At 32.0% G+C, this 18,695-nt stretch overlaps 1 protein-coding gene across 2 annotated transcripts in view; it reads left to right on the top strand.

Annotated features, from left to right (window-relative positions):
• SLC37A1 (solute carrier family 37 member 1) overlaps positions 1 to 18,695 on the top strand; it is a 124,801-nt gene that overhangs the window by 94,456 nt on the left and 11,650 nt on the right. For both annotated transcript variants that reach the window (XM_003763380.4, XM_012544381.3), the window contains exons 10-15: positions 748 to 831; positions 4,701 to 4,832; positions 8,548 to 8,638; positions 9,128 to 9,190; positions 12,769 to 12,854; positions 18,480 to 18,528. In XM_003763380.4, coding sequence (XP_003763428.1) covers positions 748 to 831; positions 4,701 to 4,832; positions 8,548 to 8,638; positions 9,128 to 9,190; positions 12,769 to 12,854; positions 18,480 to 18,528 — 505 coding nt within the window. The remainder of the gene's footprint in view (positions 1 to 747; positions 832 to 4,700; positions 4,833 to 8,547; positions 8,639 to 9,127; positions 9,191 to 12,768; positions 12,855 to 18,479; positions 18,529 to 18,695) is intronic.

Here is an 18,695-nt window from a genome sequence, read left to right as displayed (position 1 = left end):
CCAAATCAAGGAATAAAGCGAAGTGACCACAAAAAGAAAATTTTAAACCCTAACTTTAGAAGTTTAGAGTAATATAGCTTTCTCTCAACTTGTCGTTTCAAGATATAATTGGAAAATATTTATAGTTTGATTCAATACTTTTTTAGTTATTTTGCACTCTTTTTTTTTTTTATTATTATTGAATGTTTTTTGTAATAGGTTCATGCCACCTTTCTCGATCTGGTAAAATATCATAGGATGGGAGTGGGAGGAGATGGTTAGACTGTGACCAGATACTAATCCAAACTGTGACATCAAACATAGAAGATAGTAAGTAGTCTTTGGAACTAAACAGGAATTTGTGAAGAATTTGTTCATTTGATTGTTTTATTGATGTTAGTAAGTTTAAAATAAAATGGGATGATATGAGCAAGAAAGAAGAAATTTGAGAGTTTTTGGATGACTGGTGATCTGCAGCAATGTCCATAACACCTTTATCAATTTGATGACTATCTATTAAGATAATATGACTTTAACTGACTCATTACTCTCCCTATCCCTCTCCAATACACCAAATTTAAAATTCTGTTTTCTATTCATGGCCATATGTTTATATACACTGTTCTTTTAGAGCTTAATGTTCTTAAATCATTCTCTATAATACCACTTGTAAAAAAAAAAGAGTGAGTTTGGCTTGAATTTTGTTTATTGGTTCAAGAGTTGTTTTAATTTAACATGTAGAATGCAGTGTTTTGTTTTGTTTTTCAGAGCTCAAAAGGCTTTGAAAATGGTACTAACAGATTCAGAGTGCAAAAACAAATTCTGTACACCAAGGAAAGTAGTAAAAATCTGGTAAGTCATGTGTGATATTTTGTCACCACTTTGCAACCAGTCTAAATCAAATCTATTACTGAAAAATCCATTTATAAGTGAGTCACACTGTATTTATTTGTCAGAATGAAGTTTTAAATTCAACAGATATCTATTGAGTACATACCATGCTCCTGTCATTAAGCACTCAGTTCAGGTTCTGAGGAAAAGATAAAAGTTGAGGAAAGAATAATCTTGTCCTCAAAAAATTTGCAAATTGGAATGAAGGAACAGTAAAACAAGTCAAGTACAAGTAAAGGACAGAATATGATAAGTTCCATAATAAACATTGTTCTTTGAGAGAACAAACTCCAACATCTGAAACCTTTTTAGAAAGAAATTTATTAATTATTTGGTAGTAGAGAGCTAGCTGGAAAGCCGGTGTAGTTCTAGAAAATTTGCATTGGAAAGTACTAACGATAAAATCATGAAGAATACAATTAAACAAATTTTTTGAGAAGGCAACTTCAAAGCAAGGTAAATTGAGATAAATATGAGTTACTGAAAACATCCAATAAAATTAGGGCAAAAACAAAATAAAAAGGAACCCAAAACTTGAATGAATTCTAAAAAGACCTGGGGAAGAGAGGAGAAAACAAATGCTTTGGGGTGGGTCTAGGACCTAGGAGAACCCAAAATACCTGGTAGCTATCACCAGCATTCCTAGAGTAACTGGGATCAAGTCACATTCTGGGTGTGGATAACTCTTAATCACATAGAATTTGATTTTAAAGGCATAGTAAGTTTTCCCAAAGAATATAGAAAATAATTTTTTTCACAATATATAGAAGTTCTATATAGAGTAGAAAGAATACATATTAACTGTGGTTGGGGCTATAAAATTTTTTTAAACATTGGATTAAAAACCAATAATAGCTATGTCAAATGCATTAGAAGTCATACATAAGAAACATTATTGCTGCATGGTGACTTTGTTTTAAAATATATTCCTAAGATTTTCATTCTCTTACTCTAGTCTGTTTTCATCTTGTGTTTTCATTTAAGTAGGAAACTTGAAAAGTTTCCATATACTTAACAAGTCTATATTTGTACATGCAAATATTCCATTTGTAAAGGAAATTTAAATGTATTTGCTACTGCACATTTTTAAACTGAGATCTAAAGAGAGTCCTGGTGGTGATTTGTGTCTCAAAGGTGATTCTGATTACAAGATATTTAAACATTTTAATCATTTGGTTAAAAAAATCATTCAAGGACAAAATTAATAATAAAATGAGTTTTAACTGCTACTGCTTTATTTAATGCTAAAGTTAGACATTTCTTTATAATATACTTAAATATTACCATAATATTGATTATGAAGCTATTTAAAGTAACACCTGCCAGATTATTGTGATTTTTCTAAACTGTAAGAATGTAACTAATTTACCTTTAAATTGGAATACAGTTTCTATCCTTAAGACTAGAAGCCATGTCTTATTCATCCTGATAGTCTAGCATAGTGATCTGAACAGAGTAGGAGCTCAAAAAATATATATTGAACTAAATATACATGTTATGTTTTAAAGGACTGGTTATTTGCAATAAGTATTTCATAAAGACAATTAAATAAGATTATCTGAGGCAGCTTAGCATTATACAGTTAATGAAAAGAAAATCTGTTTCATGGACTGTATGAATCATGGTATAAATCAGACTCTCTCAGTATTCTAGAAAGCTTTCAAAAAATGTTACATAATAACTGAGAGTATACATTGGTAACAGAAGTTCTCTACAACAAATCTCTAGAATGATGAAATCTTAGGTCCAAGAAGAAAAAAAAGAAAAGAAAAGTAATCTATTGAGAAAAATTTGGGTCCTATTATGAGACTACTGCTAAAGAAGTTTACTCAACTACTGCATTTATTAAGCATTCACTATGTACTAGGCATGAGGATACAGGAATAAAACAATTCCTACTCTCAAAAAACTTGCATTCTAAATAAAGAAAAAACATATACATGCACAAGTCTAGAATATAAAACGAGAATGTTCAATACAAATGGCTAAGGACTCCATCATTTTGGAGGAATCAAGAAAAGTTTCCTGTAGAAGGTTCTCCATGATCTGTGACTTAATGAAAGAAAGCATTCTGTGAGAGGAAAATATATTCCTGTCTTAAGAAACAGTCAATGCAAAGTCCCATAGAGGGGGCATATATGAAAATCAGAAAGGTCACATTTGCCAAATTATGATATGGGGTAATATACTATGCAGTTGGAAAGATAGATTGAAATCAGGTTGGGTGGCTAGGTGGCACAGGGGTAGAGCACTAGTCCTGGAATTAGGAGAACCTGAGTTTAAATCCAGCCTCAGATAGTTGATACTTACTAGTTATTAGCTATGTAACTTAACCCCGATTGCCTTGCCAAAAGAAAAAAAAAGAAGAAAAGGAAAAGAAAACAGGTTGGGAAGGACTTTAAAAGCTAAATATTTGATTCTGGAGGAGTTACAATTCATTGAACTATACAAAGAAGTTAATGTTTAATTATAAAAGTATTTATATGGAATTTATTTAGAAGGAGAATAATAATGATCAAAGCTGTGCCTCACTATGGCATTTTTGTGGAAGATAGACTAGAAGATAGAAAAGACGAGGCATGGAGACCAATTTAGGGGAGTACTGAAATCATCTGAAGAAGAGTAAAAGTGAGGAGTTGAGTATGATTCCTGGATTATAAACCTGAGAAATTGAAAGTATAGTGATATCACTGACTGAAAGAGTGAAGTTTGTAAGAGATATGAATTTGGAGGCGTTCCCAGATAATTAGTGAAAAATCTACAAGCCTATTTTGAAGTAATTGATATATCTTGCATCAAGCCCTATAATGTTGCAAAGACTGCTAAGTGAAATTCAGGTATGCAAAAGAATTCTGCCTGATTACCCAGATAGCAGAAACTAAGAATGTAGAAAGTATATTTTCTAGATCTTAATGCAAAATGGTATGGACAACTTATAGTTACCTTCCATGAATACACTGGATTAGTACTATGGATAGAAAATTAATTGAAACTCATTTTTTTAAATGAATAAGATTTCTTTTGGGAAATCAACTAATAATATTGATTTCCTTGAAACAAAGGCTCCATGTTTTCCTAGTAATGATATAGAGCTACAAAGCATAGACTACCTGTTTGTGAAAATTTAAAGTTTTAAATCACCTACAGAGCAATAGAAAGATTTATGACGAGAATTTTCTGTAGCATTTCAATAAGAAATGTTGTAAACAATATTACCTAGTAAATGTATGGTTGGAGAAAGAAGTTTAACTATTGTGAAAGGGAGGTTTAACTAGTGTACATCCTACTTGTACTCACACAAAGCCAAGTAGAGGAAGATTGCCAACATATTAGATAGAATCCTAATAGAGGATTTCTTAGAAGATATGGACAAGAGCTTCAGAAGGTAAGTGTATGTATAGATCATGATGTTCATGTTTGAGGAAAGTATGTGGATGAAATCACAAATCCATAGCATTATAAAATTATTCTAATATGGAAAAGGCTACTTCCTTAGCCAATGTTTGCTTTAGTATTCAACAGATCCATTCATTAATATTGTTACATTTTCCAACAACATAGTTTATACTCCATCCCATCTCCAGCACTTATAAGTGCTGAGTACCCGTCACTCAAGTAGGCTGCTTTGGGGGACATGTAATTTATTGCCCCACCTATAATCAATCTTCATAGATATTAAAATTTTCTAACCTTTAAATTCTACACAAATGGTCCACACAAAAAAGAAGGTAAATAATGAGATATTTAAAGGGGAACTTTAATGATAGAATCAATGTTTGAAAATTATTAACTAGAATATCTTTTTTTCTTTAAATTGGATTTGTAAACAGGATCCAGAGATTCAGAATTTGTTATCAGATGGTGAAAATGGTACAATTCAACCAAAGTTTGTCACAGTGTTACATGGTGATGGAGGAAATGGGATGGCAGCAATCAGTTTCCTAGGTGCCTTGAAAATTCCTGTGAGTATTTTTCTAGAAGGGGTCAAAATCTATTCTCTGTCTCATCTGATATAATTTTATGATACACATTAATAAAGTTTTGTCCTACTAAAAATAAAAATTCATATTTTATGAATTATGTAGAACACAGAAAATCAATTTTAAAATAGCATGTTATTATGGTAGTTATAGACACACTCAGATGCCTGTAAATATATATACATAAGCATTTAATTTTATTAATGTAATGTTTAAAAAGGAATATAAAATTATTAAATAATAACTTGAAGAAATGTTTAAATGTTTAAGTATTCAGCAATTTTTTTTGTCACACTTATTTTTCCTTGCCATCTTAGAGCACAATTTCTTTTTATTTAGCCAAGGCAATTGGGGTTAAGTGACTTGCTCAGGATCACCCACATTGAGAGTATTAAGTGTCTGAGGCTGGACTTTAACTCAGGTCCTCCTAACTTCAGGGGCAACACTCTATCCACTGTACCATATGGCTACCCCTTAGAATACTATTGAAAAGAAATAGGAAGCTATGAAGTTGTAGATAAATTTAAGAAGGAAAAAATTCTAAGGCAAGAAACCATAGTAAAAATATTTTAGTTATTATTGAAGCCTAATAAATACCATCAGATTCTCTTGGCCCACTTCCAAGGGAACTTCCAATGGAAGCAGATGAGGAATGGAGTAGAATAATGAGACAAAGAAGGATTCTTTTTTAAAATCTTAGTAAATTTTTTCCTTGTACATATTGAGGAGCTCCAAGAATGGATTGGAAAGGAATAGGGAGGAGAAGAGTTACTCAGATATCAGAGAATGAGTTTCTGGTGGTTTAAATTTTTATTTGTCAGGGCTCTTTAACTAGATCAACAGAAATTTCTGGGATCAATAAAAAAAAAATTTCAATACTATTCAAATACTATAAACTAGAGAATGGGGAAAGAGTCAAAGACAAAAATGATACATAGAAGACTAGCATGCTTTTTTGAAATCAGCAGTTATATGATAAATGAATTTACTTCATACTACAGGTTTTATATAATATTTATAAAAGTTCTATCCTGTCCTTTGGGAATTTAACACATTCAAAATGGGGAAAACAATAACATAAACTGAGAAAACATAAAAGATTGTATTTATGAGCAGAAAATTATTTTCATACCAAATTGAAGCTAGAGATGCCTTGTTACTTTTTTCTTTATAAATATTTATTGAGGATCTCACTTTTGTTAGGCACTGTGCTAAGTGCTAAGTATGGGGAGAGGACAGAGACTCTGTTCAAGGAGCTTTTAGTTGATTTGACTTTATTATGACAGATACAGATAAATACAAGATGCAAAGAAACATGAGCATAATGCTCTAAAAATAATCAAAAATGGAAAACACTTTCAGCTAGTGAGGTCAGTGAAAGAAAAGAGACAACATTTGAGCTGAACTTTAAAGGAAGATAAGGTAGTAATAAAGAGGACAACCATTGCAAATATGAGGGGTGAATCTGGACACATGTATAAAAGGAGAAGATTGTAGTCAAGTTTGAGAAATAGCTAGTGGTTCAGTTAGACTAAAACCTAGACTATGCAAAGGAGAATAATGTGAAGTAAGTAAATTAAATAACGAAATCCTCATAAACAGGTTTTATACCTATATATATATATTTTTTTTTCTCTATATTGACATTTGTCTTTCAATACCTAATAATTATTTCTAGGTCTTTTATTTATCCACATTTAGGCTATCTGTTAAATAAACTCAGGTACCCTGTGTGAAGTTATATAGAGATCAGAATGTAGGTCTTATAAGGGAGAAGACAAGGTTGTTTAAGTGTATAATTTTTTGGTCATACTCCATTCAAGGAGTATGATTATTAGGAATATATTGTACACTGAGTACTGTTAGGCATTGGGGAAGACAGAAAATCTAGAGAAGCCATACTCATCGTCTTCATGAAGTTTATAGTTTATCAGGAAGAAGACACAAATACTAAAACTATTAATATACAATATTATAAAATAACTTTAAGCATAAAAAACGAAGTTATATATGATGTTTGAAGGAGAAGGCTTTAGCCAGAAGTGAATTTATATAAAAGGTAGCATTTGTGTTAAAATTTAAAGGATGGATAGGAGTTCTATAAGAAAAGCAAAGGTAGGACATAAAATCTCAAACTCAAATGAGGTTATAGTCTCATCTAATGCAAGTCAGCACCTTCTCTGCAATTTGCAGCTATAGAGAGCTGCCTGGAGCACTGAGAAGTTAAATGAATTGCCTAGTCATAAAGCCACTATATATTAAAATTAAGACTTAAATCCAGTAACTTCAATTTCGTGCAAAGAAAGTTTAACTTTACTTAATAGTCAATCAGAGACCACCAAAATATTTTGAACAAAAATAACGTGGCCAGAAATTATCATTAGAAAAATTAATGTCAGCAACTTGAAAACTCAGTTGGAATGGGGATAAGTGAAGGGTGAAATATCAATTATCATATTGTTGAAATAGTACAAATAATAAAGTCATATACATAAAAATAAAGACAAGAGGATGAATATGAAATATGTGGAGATATAATTAAAAAGACTTGATAACTAATTCAACATGAGATATGAAGAAGAAGAGTAAAAAACAATCCCAAAAAACTGGATAAATGATCAGAAAGAAGTCCTGGATAGGAAATTGTAGTAGAGATATCCTTAAATATTTGGCCATATAGATTCAGAGCTCAGAAAAAGAGTTCATAAATAAAGAGAAAGATTTGGTGTTGTCTGCATAGAAATGGGAGTTGAAACTGAGGGAGTTGTCAAGGAGACAAAGAGCACTTAGATAGATAAAGAGAGAACCAGAAGAGTCTCTTAAACCAAGAGAGGACAGAGTTTCCAATAGGAATTAATGGATCATCAGTGTAAAAAAAAATTAGAGATGGGAGCAGCTAGGTGGAATAGTGGTTAGAGTACCAGTCCAGAAGTCAGGAGGACCTGAGTTCAAATCTGGAACTCAGACACTTAACACATGCTAGCTGTGTGACCCTGGGCAAGTCACAACCCCAATTGCCTTAAGAAAAACACACACACAAATAGAGAGAGAAAGAGATCAAGGAGGATAAGAAATAAGAATTGAAAACAATATTATTTCATTTGATGATTTGGGAGTCAATAATCACCTCTCATGACATCTGAGAGAGCATTTTCAGTTAGTAATCACTGCAAAAACCCAATTTCACAGGATGGAAGACTTGGAGGCATAAAGTATAGAAAAAATTAGGAAATTAGACAGTGAATGGGGATAGTAATAAACTGTTAGCAAGATAATGTAGAAAGGTCAGAGAAGACTTTTATTGTTTAAGTATTTCATGATCAAAATGTAATATCCATTGAACACATTATAAATAGATTTGATTCTCAAAGACTGTAGAAATTTAGGTGATAGCAAAGTTTATATAAAGTTAATTGAAATAAAAATTAGGGTTACAATCTTCTATAATGATATTGAGACTGGTCCCTTAAAAATAGCAACTAGTTCAATGTTAGCATATATTATCCTTTGCTTGTTCCAGTTTTCTGGATACATTTATGCTATGTTTTGTTTATATTATATTTTGATTTATAGATAGGTGCTTTAAAATCAAATCTCAGAAGAAATTATTAAAGGAAGGAAATAAAATGTTACTTATTAAATTTATATAAATCTGCTAACAATGCAAGAAAAATACCATTAGTTTTCTCTTTTTCAGGGAGTCATAGAGTTTTCTCTTTGTTTGTTATTTGCCAAGTTGGTGAGCTATACTTTCCTATTTTGGCTACCACTCTATATCACAAATGTAGGTAAGTATCCATTTTGCTGAAAGTAAATAATTTTTTAAGGCATACATCATTCTGATGTAAAACAAATTTGAAATTAAAATGTTTCCAATTCATGGTTTCAGCATAGAGGACATTGCTAGGACCTCTCAATGTGAATTTGTAATACTTAATATTTAATAAGTTTGGCATGGAGACTAGCCCTTGAGAATAATATAATTGATCTACTCCCTTGGCTAATGTTTTTTGGAGTAATTTACTCTGATTCCATTCCTCCATGGGTAGCACATTTAAAAAAAAATTGTAACTTAGATTGATAGTTTTAATTTAAATAGTCTTAAGTCAAGATAAACAATATAATCTTAATTTCTATATCATGATTGTAACCCAAGAACATCTACATAGCTCTAAACATTGGTGGGTTTTTAAAGACTCCCTTTTTATGAATTTACTCTTTAATTTTTGAAAGAAAGTCAGCACATTAATCAAATGTTCTCTCTATTATTTAACTAGATCATTTTGATGCCAAAAAAGCTGGGGATCTCTCTACTTTGTTTGATGTTGGAGGAATCATTGGTAAGTTTGTTGGTTTCCCCACCCCACCCCTTTGGACAGATGACTAAGAGACATTTTATGATCTCTCTTTGTGTGTTGGGTTTGGTATTAAAGGAGTGAATAGACTTGGGATGAAAAATGTCATCTGCATCCCAGAAAGAGAATAATAGAGACTGAATATGGTTTAAAGGATAGTATTTTCACCATTTTGTTTGTTTGGTTTTTGTCTTTCTCGTCTCGTGGGTTTTTTTTTTTCCTTTTGGTCTTATTTTTTTTCTGCAATATGACACATATGGAAATATGTTTAAAAGAATTGCATATATTTAACCTATATCAGATTGTTTGCTGTCTTGGGGAGGGGAGAGGTGAGGGAGGAAGAAAAATTTGGAATGAAGTCTTACAAAAATTAAAGTTGAAAGCTAGATTTACATATATTTGGAAAAATAAAACATTTAATTTTTTTTAAAAACCCTTTTTAAAATTCAGATAATAAATACTTCAAAAAATAATATTAAAGGGGTGAATGTTTTCCTTAATATTTATACTGTTAAACTAGTATCTTAATCTGATTGTACCAGAAAGTACTCAAATAGTCTTGAGAATGATCTTTCTGTAGGATTTCTTGGAACTGAGAAATAAAGGGGGCATAAAATTTTTCTGTGCTTTAAAAAATTTCATTTTAAGTTCTACTAGGACAAATGTGAATATTCATGCTTAGCCTGTTCTGAGGATTTATATACATGAGAGTAAATGCTTCCCCAAAGTTAAAAGCACTTTCCATTTAATGTACATTTAACCCAATTCTGAGTGTCCTGCTAGCTTGGAATATAAAACCTAATCTACTTGATCTTTATGTATTTTCAGAAGAAACTGGCTAGGTATAACATGACACAATGGGATTGGGGGGGGGGGGAAGAAAAGAAGGGAGGAACACTCATTGCAAGTTGAGACATAGATTCTTACCCCTCTTTACAACTAACTATAAGTGTGAAATTAGACAATTCATAGACTTATTTTCTTTACTTGACAAATAAGATTTTATTAGTGAATTTAAAAATTCCTTCAATTTTCAGAAGTCATATTTCTATTATATCCCAATATAAATGCCATCTGTGGTTGAGTACCTAGCCACTAAATTTAATAGAATTAAATGGAAGTAAAAAAGCAAATAATAATGGAGGACACTTGGATTCCTACACAAATCTAATTTTTTATATTTCAGGTAAAAACAAAATTATTGCATTATTAATGACCTCAAGCAAAGGTGTCAAACACTTGGAGATCTACTATCCCACTCCTGAGCATGGGATCAAACCAGATCAAAATGTAATCAAGAAATATTTTAACAACGTAAATTAAAATACAGTAAAATACAGATACCATTACATTTTAAAGCTAAGTCAAGGTGTGGCCCTCAGACACCCTTATGTATAACTTGGTTAACCCAATTCTATTTGAGATTGAAATCATTGTTCCAAGGCAATTGTTTTAAGTTGGGAAAGAATGATAGGAGAGAAAGTAAGAGTCAGTAAGAGCAAGCAACTTTTTCAAGCTTAACTGGAAAAAAAGGAAATATGATAATAACTAGCATAGATGATAGGAACAAATGAAAATCTTTTAAAGATAGAGAAAAATTGAGCATGTTTCTAGATAAAAGCATCTATTTTAGAAATCATCAGACAGGGAGAGATTGAATGGTGGGAGAATAGGGAGAAATCCATGACAATCTGTGAGGAATCTGTGGAGAACTTAGATAGGAAGAGATTAATGAGAAATTTTAAAAGTGCTATGTTATCAAGAAACCTTATAACCTAACAAGAATTATATGAAGAGTGTTGAGGACTGGCAAGTATGGTGTATTTTGGAAAGAATATTTCCTGTAATGCCCGAAGAGAAAACAAATATAGGGGCCATATGTATTGCCCAAGTAAATTAGGGGTATATCCACAAAAGTTGTGTAAATGCAGCTCATGGGAAGGCATAGAGAAGTATCTCTGGGAAAACCTTGATTCCTGTCAAAAGGATGAGAAGAAAGGGCTATAAGCCTGTATGCCCTGTTCTCCCTTAAGAGAGAAAGATACTAGAGGGAAGGTAAGAAGGAAATAAGCATTTATGTAGTACTTACTATATACCAGGCATTGTGCTACTAATTGCTTTTATATATTTTATTTCATTTTATACTTATAAGCCTTGAAACATAGGTGGTATTATTATCCTAAGACAGAGGTTAAGTAACTTAGCCAGTGTCTCATAACTAGTAAGTATCTGAGGTCAAGCTTAAAAATAAAACCTCATGATTCTAGGACCAATGCTCTAATTACTGTGCCAATTATGCTAAAATTTCATTTGTCTTCACAACTCCACCTAAATAATGCCAGTCAAGGGGAATTTTTGTTTAGGTCTAACTTATTTTACCAGTTGCATTTCCTTGTAAGGGACGGAGAACCACAAACTTCTATCCGTAGGCTTGATTCTTCCCCATGATATGGCACAAAAATTCCACACAGTATCTAGAGAAGAAAGTTAGAAATTAGGGAAATGTTGAGAAGCTGTTTTCCCCTATAGGTTCTTTGTCTCCATGGGTATCTCCTTGAAGAGGGTCTGGAACTATGTGTGTCCTCTCTTGAAGGAGGAATCAAGAAGACCGTCTCTCCCCCTCTAAAGCTCGGTGCCAACTTTATCTTTCATGTAGGTATACAGCATTGATTCACCATTCTATTTATCAACTACAAGTCTTATGTAAATGGTTTAAAACCTGGGTTACGTAAGATCAATCTAGGATACTTTCTGAGGGTTTAAACCTTATCATGAAGACAAATATTTTTTCTAGACTTGAATTGTAATATGATGAATAAACTTGAGATTGTGTTTCCAGATAAGTGAAGAAGAGTCATATACTGTTATGTTGAGAGTTTGAAGTGATTCAGTTTGTAATACTGGTCAAAGCCAAAATAATGTGAATGGTTGTATATGTCTGCTTTCTTTTTGATTCAACTTATTAATAGATTTTAGACACTCTACAAGTTTAGCTTTGGAAAAATAAGAATGTTACTGATGGGAATTTTTTCCAAACTAAATAGCAATTATTTAATGAACTAGAATGGGAGCATGAACTAATTAAGTAATTGATGAGAATAAGATTGAAAATATATTAAGAAATAAATTAGCATAACATACCATTAATCATTAAAAAATCTCAGAAGGCTAAAAGTAAATAAGAAAATGATGTAAGTGACAAGCTGAGTTTGGATGACCTACAAATAAGTATGGTGTGACCTCAGACCTTATTAAATCTTTCAATGATAGCTAATTATAATAATAATGTGTCAGGCACAATGCTAAGTTCTTCATTTGAACATCATAACTACATCATGGGGTATAGGCATTATTATTAGCTCCATTTTTAGAGATAAGGAAACTTGCCTAGGATGTTGAGACTTGATCACACAGCTGGTAAGTATTTAAGGTCACATTTGAACTCATGTCTTATTAAGTCAAAGCCTTATAATCTATCCACTGTGCCACCTGCTTGCTCTATGCGAAGAGGTTGCCCATTACACATTTCTATAGTGTATCACACTTGTTTTTCTTTTTTTCAGGTGGAATCTTGGCAGGGGTGATCTCTGATAGGCTGGGAAAGCGAGCTTCTACCTGTGGATTAATGCTGCTGCTAGCAGCTCCAACGGTAAGAGTTTATGAATCTATTCTGCTTCTGCTGTAGTGGTACCTTAGTAATTGAAATACTACAATTTTTCTTTACAGGTTTCAGTATAATTGAGCATAATTGGCTATAGACTATAAGTTGATATACTGTACTCTACCTTAAAGACAAAAGCAAGATGATGTTTGAATAGTTTGCTAAGTTACCAAGTAGGATTTTTTCCTTATAGTTTATTCCCATTACAAATGGCAATTGATATATAGACACAAATTAAGAAGAGGTTCAGATCACACTGGAATAGGTTGCCAATAAAAGTGGTAGAATTTCATAGACTCACAGCATTTAAAAATTTTAACTCCTCAGATGGCTTATAAAAGAATAACAGTTGCCACATGTCTAGGATGGCATAAGTGTGGTATTCCAATAAGGTAGAGGTCCTAAGGCCTCTGAAGTTTCCTTTCAATTGTTTTTCTTTGAATTTCATTTAAAAGTATCTATTCAGAATAGAAGTAAAAACTGTTAAATGTTTACCATAGAGGGGGAAAAAAAGTCTTACAGTTTTTTTTCAAATACAGACTGTTTTCACTTTACATAAATTTGCATTATGCAAATTCAATTTTACATAAAGAATTTGAAAGAAATCCACATTCCAAAAAAAAAAGAAACTATGTTAACTTTATCTTACAATATTGTGCTTTCCCTTATTCTACCTCTCAGCTTAGCAACCTCCCATGTGCCCACAAAAATAAAAATAAAAAATCCTTAAAAAATAAATAAATACCTCCAAGTGGAAGAAAAAGAAGAGACATGCAGAGAGACTGCTATCAGAGTACCACATTAAGAGAAGATACCTTTCCCCTGTTCTACTCACCTGCTCATATGACCAGTCCCCACATGTCTATATTCCATTAGTCCCTATTTGGTACCATGTGTCTTTCCCCACATCTCTCATGTCACCTGTACTGTCCTATCTGTGTCTATGTCTGACCTCCACATTTTTTCACAGCCCCACCCCTCCACTTACTCTTAGTTCCAATCAAGTCTTCATGTGACAGACTCCAGTCCCCCTCATCTCCCACCTCCTACTCTTTTTTATTCTTCCCTCCCCCCTGCATGACCTTAAACTATGTGTCAGCCCCTTTCCTCCATTGGAACCTGCTTCTCTTCCTTCCTCTTTGCTTTCTTCCCTTCCCCACATCCAGATAAATTCACATTACACAAAAATTGCTTCCCATAAGGATGTGAATAATGGTCCACTTATATAAAGCAAAAACTGTCTATAGTTTGAAATTTTTCACATGAAAGAGTCTGAAGATTTTGAATCCCAAATATGAGACTATAGGCACCTTACATATATTGGGTTTGTACTTAGTAACCACACTTTAAGTTGATTCAGATCAGAGTTGTTTTTCCTAACAAAGTAATTATATCATGTTTTCAGTTTCAGCTATGAAATATAAAAGTAAGAAATCCATCCAAAAAGCAACAAGAAACCCTAAAATTAAAAAAACAAATAAATAAAAACAAACAGAAAATGAGAATAAAATTTGGCAATGTTTTTCATTGATTTCCTCTTGGAGTAATTATAAATGAGCGCTCCTCATAAATAGTCAAGGTTTCTTCATCATTTTGCATAGCTAACCTATTTTAAGTGTTCACAATATATAACAATATAGAAAGGATGTTAGGAAGAATATATGAGTTTAATGAGTCTCTGCCTCTGTAAACTTCCCCTAGCTATTGAATGCAATTTCAGCAGAAACCCATAGATGAGCTGGGGTTGTGGACTGAGAAAGAGAGAGACTAACAATTCAATCTGTCACATCCTCACTAACTGGTCATTATCTTAAGCTTATGGATATACTTCAGTATTTTGAAATATCCATGAATTCATTCATGTAAACATTCTCTCCACTAATGCAAATCAAAACCTCTCCTTACCTTAGCAATTTCACAATTGACTGAGGCCAAAAAGCAATCATCACTTGATGGCTATCTTTTTGGTGGTAAACTGAGAGTCTCTCCAGACTTGTCTTCACCTAATCTGAAAACTACAAACACATAGTCTGTCTCATACTCAAAATTAGAAAAAGAACAAAAAAGTGGTTTATAAAAGGCATCATGAATTTATTTTTATAACTTGGTTTCTAAAATACATACACATATGTATTATTTAAATTTAGCACAAAAATTCCACTGCTTCTCTGCTTAAGTTCTCTTTTGAAATTTTCTCCCGTGTATGTTTTTAATGTTTGATTTTAATTGATAAAGAGCATCTTATTTTTAATTACTATATCATCATTATTTCTCCACTCCCCTACTGCCAAGATATAAGAAGCAGTATTCCTTATTAGTCTTTTATAAAGTTTGTATAAAAAGGAATAAAAGTTATAACATAATGACAAGTCATTATGTTATAGTATCTATATAGTAACCTATATCTATATAGTAATCCTATTAGAACATTTGGACAGATTATCTAGATCATTTCCTCTCTCAAATTATGTTCTGCCTAAAAATTGATCCAAATACTATTCTACTTTTAAAATTTTATAAAGAAAATACAAATCCTGAACCTCCACTATTAACCTAGTTTTTCTGTTACTCTTCCTCCTACTAAATATTTTCTTTTCTTCCTGTTTCCTTTTTATTGTGCCTGAAATTGGTATCTTTTTTCTCTCCTTAATATAGTTGGAAAATAGCCATGCAAGATGCTTCACGTGATAAGTCTTTGTATACATAGTCATTTTTGTTAAGGTCACTTGCTAGCCACTTTTTTTGTAGGCTTATTTATTTCTATTCTTACATCCTTCTTCAGGTCTTTATTTCTGTCCTTGAATTCATATTTATTGTACTCTGGCTCCTTAAACCAGAAGTATTCAGCTTCTTCAATATTAGCCTCAAATAATTGAACCTCAAACTAGACACACTTTAATACAGGTTAATTATTTCTGTGAGATAAAATAATCAATGTAAAGGTGAACATAATACATTTATTCCTATTTTTTAAAAGGACTTTAATTTAGGGATGTTTTTAATAATAGGAGTATAAGAGAGAAGATAAAATTGGACAATGTTTATAATAATAGTATTTTTAAGATTTGCAAAATTATTTCCTTATAACAACCACAGATGAAAAATTCTGAAGTTCAAATGAACTTCAATGGCCACTTAGCCTAACCTGACTAAGAATCTCTTCAACATTACCAACAAATTGTAATCTAACTTCTGAAAGGCAAACTACATTGAAGGGCCATCTACTGTCTTCTGAAGAGATTATCTTTTGGATAATTACTAATGTTTAAGGAAAATTATTTTTATATCAAAGTTCAATTTAATCATAAAATCCCCATAGTCATTTTCAGATTAACTCTTTTCTAATTATGCCTCTCCTATTTTATGTGTAAAATTGATTTTTTAAAGTAAAATGAAAAAATTTACATTTATTCCCTTTCAATTTAATCTTATTAGGGGCAGCTAAGTGGTGCAGTGAATAGAGTACCAGCCCTGAAGTCAGGAGGACCTGATTTCAAATTTGGCCTCAGACACTTAACACTTCCTAGCTGCATGACCCTGGGCAAGTCACTTAATCCCAATTGCTTCAGCTAAAAAAGAAAATAATAATCTTATTAGATTTAGCTCATCATTGATACTTACATGTAAATTTAAAGGTTACAAAGTATATATATTTTAAATTATAACATGGTGGGAGAAGCCCAGGATTTGTAGTCTGATGGCCTGGGTTCAAATCCCAAATCTATCACTACTACTTATCTGACTACCTAATCCTTCTGAAATTAATTTATTTGTAAAGTGAGGGTATTAGATTAAATAAACCTGTAAGGTGCCTTGCAGATCTAAATATGTGATCTTATGAATCCTAACGCTTATCTTTTCAAATCCTAAATCTAATAATAGTAATAGTAATTTTTTTTTTGCAAGGCAATTTGGGTTAAATGACTTGCCCATAGACACATAAATAGAAAATGTTAAGTGTCTGAGTTTGGATTTGAACAGTTTCGGGTATCATCTCAAAATTTAATAAGCATAGCCACTTGATTTCCATATAATTTCATTAATAGAAATATTGAATATCCCAGTCCCAAGGAGAGATCTCTTGACTATTCTACTAATTACCTTTCCTCAAGTTAATATAAACTCACTAAGCACTACTCCTTATGTATGGTCATCTAAAGAGTTATAACCCTATCTAATTATGTACTATCATCTATCTGAAATGTTTTCAACTATATACAACTATAACATAATAAATGTCATCAAATGTTTTGATGAAACAGGCTATCAGCAAGATAGAAGAATAATATGTTGTGTCTTATTCAAGTATACCTTCAAAACATAAGAAATGGTTCAAATGAAGCTAAGGAACAATCAAAAAAGGAGAAAGAAAAGGAGCTCTGAAACAGGAAAGAAAAAAAATTATTGCTTCCACACTATGAGTTCTTTGTGCTCCCTCACTCTATCCCATACCATTCTGGAGAGAGATGAAACATAAGAATAACAACATGTGTTATCCTTCACTAAAGTCCTTCACCAGTGACCCTGTTTCTAACTGATAATTCTTTTTGTTCTAAAAGTTCTGCATTTTGGTCTTTCTGTTCCTTTTTAATCTCCTTTTACCTATGATTTTAGACCCTTGTGCAATGGACTTCATGTGATGGTATCTCCCATAGTTCCAAAGACTATGAAGGCTAAAATGAATAGGAAGTTAGTTGATCACTCACTAAGGGCTTTTGCTAGTCACTCTAACATCAGTCATTACTATTGGCTCCTTTATCTTTATGCCCTGAACTCTGATCTCTTAGCTAATCCTACTCCATCTATACCGTGGGCTCCATGTAATAGTAATTCCAAAGACAAGTGAAGTCTGGAACTAAAAGCTGGGGATATATATTTATTAAGAACTTTACCAGTTACTCAGTGTCTTTTGTAATTCAGAATCCACCTCTCAAAAATTTAGGAGCGAAATCCCAGGGTGGAGGAGGGATGCACATAGCATAAAGCTTAAAAAAAAAAAAGAGTCAACACAAAACACTCCTAGTACAATGCAGACAAACTGTAGGTAAAAGTAAACTAGGATAAAATTCTGAAGTTTTGTCTTCCCAAAACAGCTCATTTCACTTTTGGATAGCTCTATTTCTTAGAAGTTTTTTGTTTTTTTTTATATATAGAGAGAGACTTTGTCCAGTCTTCTGATTGCATATAAATATACAAAGCCATGGATTTTTATTTATTTTTTTCCTTAGGTAATTTATCCTCAAGTTTCCAAGCAAATATATTTTTATTGGTCCTTATTAGCTATATTCTCTTCTTGCCAAGAGGCTTTCATTTCTGTATTTTAAGCCAAAATCCAATACAGTGCGGGATATAAATGTTATTATGCCCATTTGAAGATATTTTTTCAAGGTCACATAGATAAAAAGCAACAGAGCCACTGGTGAACTTAAATCTCTTGAACAGAAAACAAATATATTCAAATGTATGTAGTGATTAACTGTCATAACATTTCATTTTGTACACCCTAAAAATGGCAAACTGATCGAATACTATCTCTTCTCTCACATATCTAATTATGAATTCTATTCCTTTGCCATAAAATAACTTTGACTTTTTTTTTTTTTAATTTGACAGCTCTATATGTTCTCTATGGTCAGTAAAATGGGTCTAGAAGCTACAATAGGTGAGAACATTATGGTATTTTTCTCCTAAGCTTTATTTTTAAGTTTGGAGTGCTGTTCACATGGGGATAAGATTTTCAAAATAACAAAACCCAGCAATTATAAGCAAGGAAACAACTCTCTTTAAGTTGAAGGACACCAGAAATTCATGTCCTAAATTTATTCATTT

This window comes from Sarcophilus harrisii, chromosome 3 (genome assembly GCF_902635505.1).
Source record: "Sarcophilus harrisii chromosome 3, mSarHar1.11, whole genome shotgun sequence".
NCBI classification, from domain to species: domain Eukaryota; kingdom Metazoa; phylum Chordata; class Mammalia; order Dasyuromorphia; family Dasyuridae; genus Sarcophilus; species Sarcophilus harrisii.
Note: the sequence above shows the minus strand (reverse complement) of the source record. Positions and strands in the feature narration are given on the sequence as shown.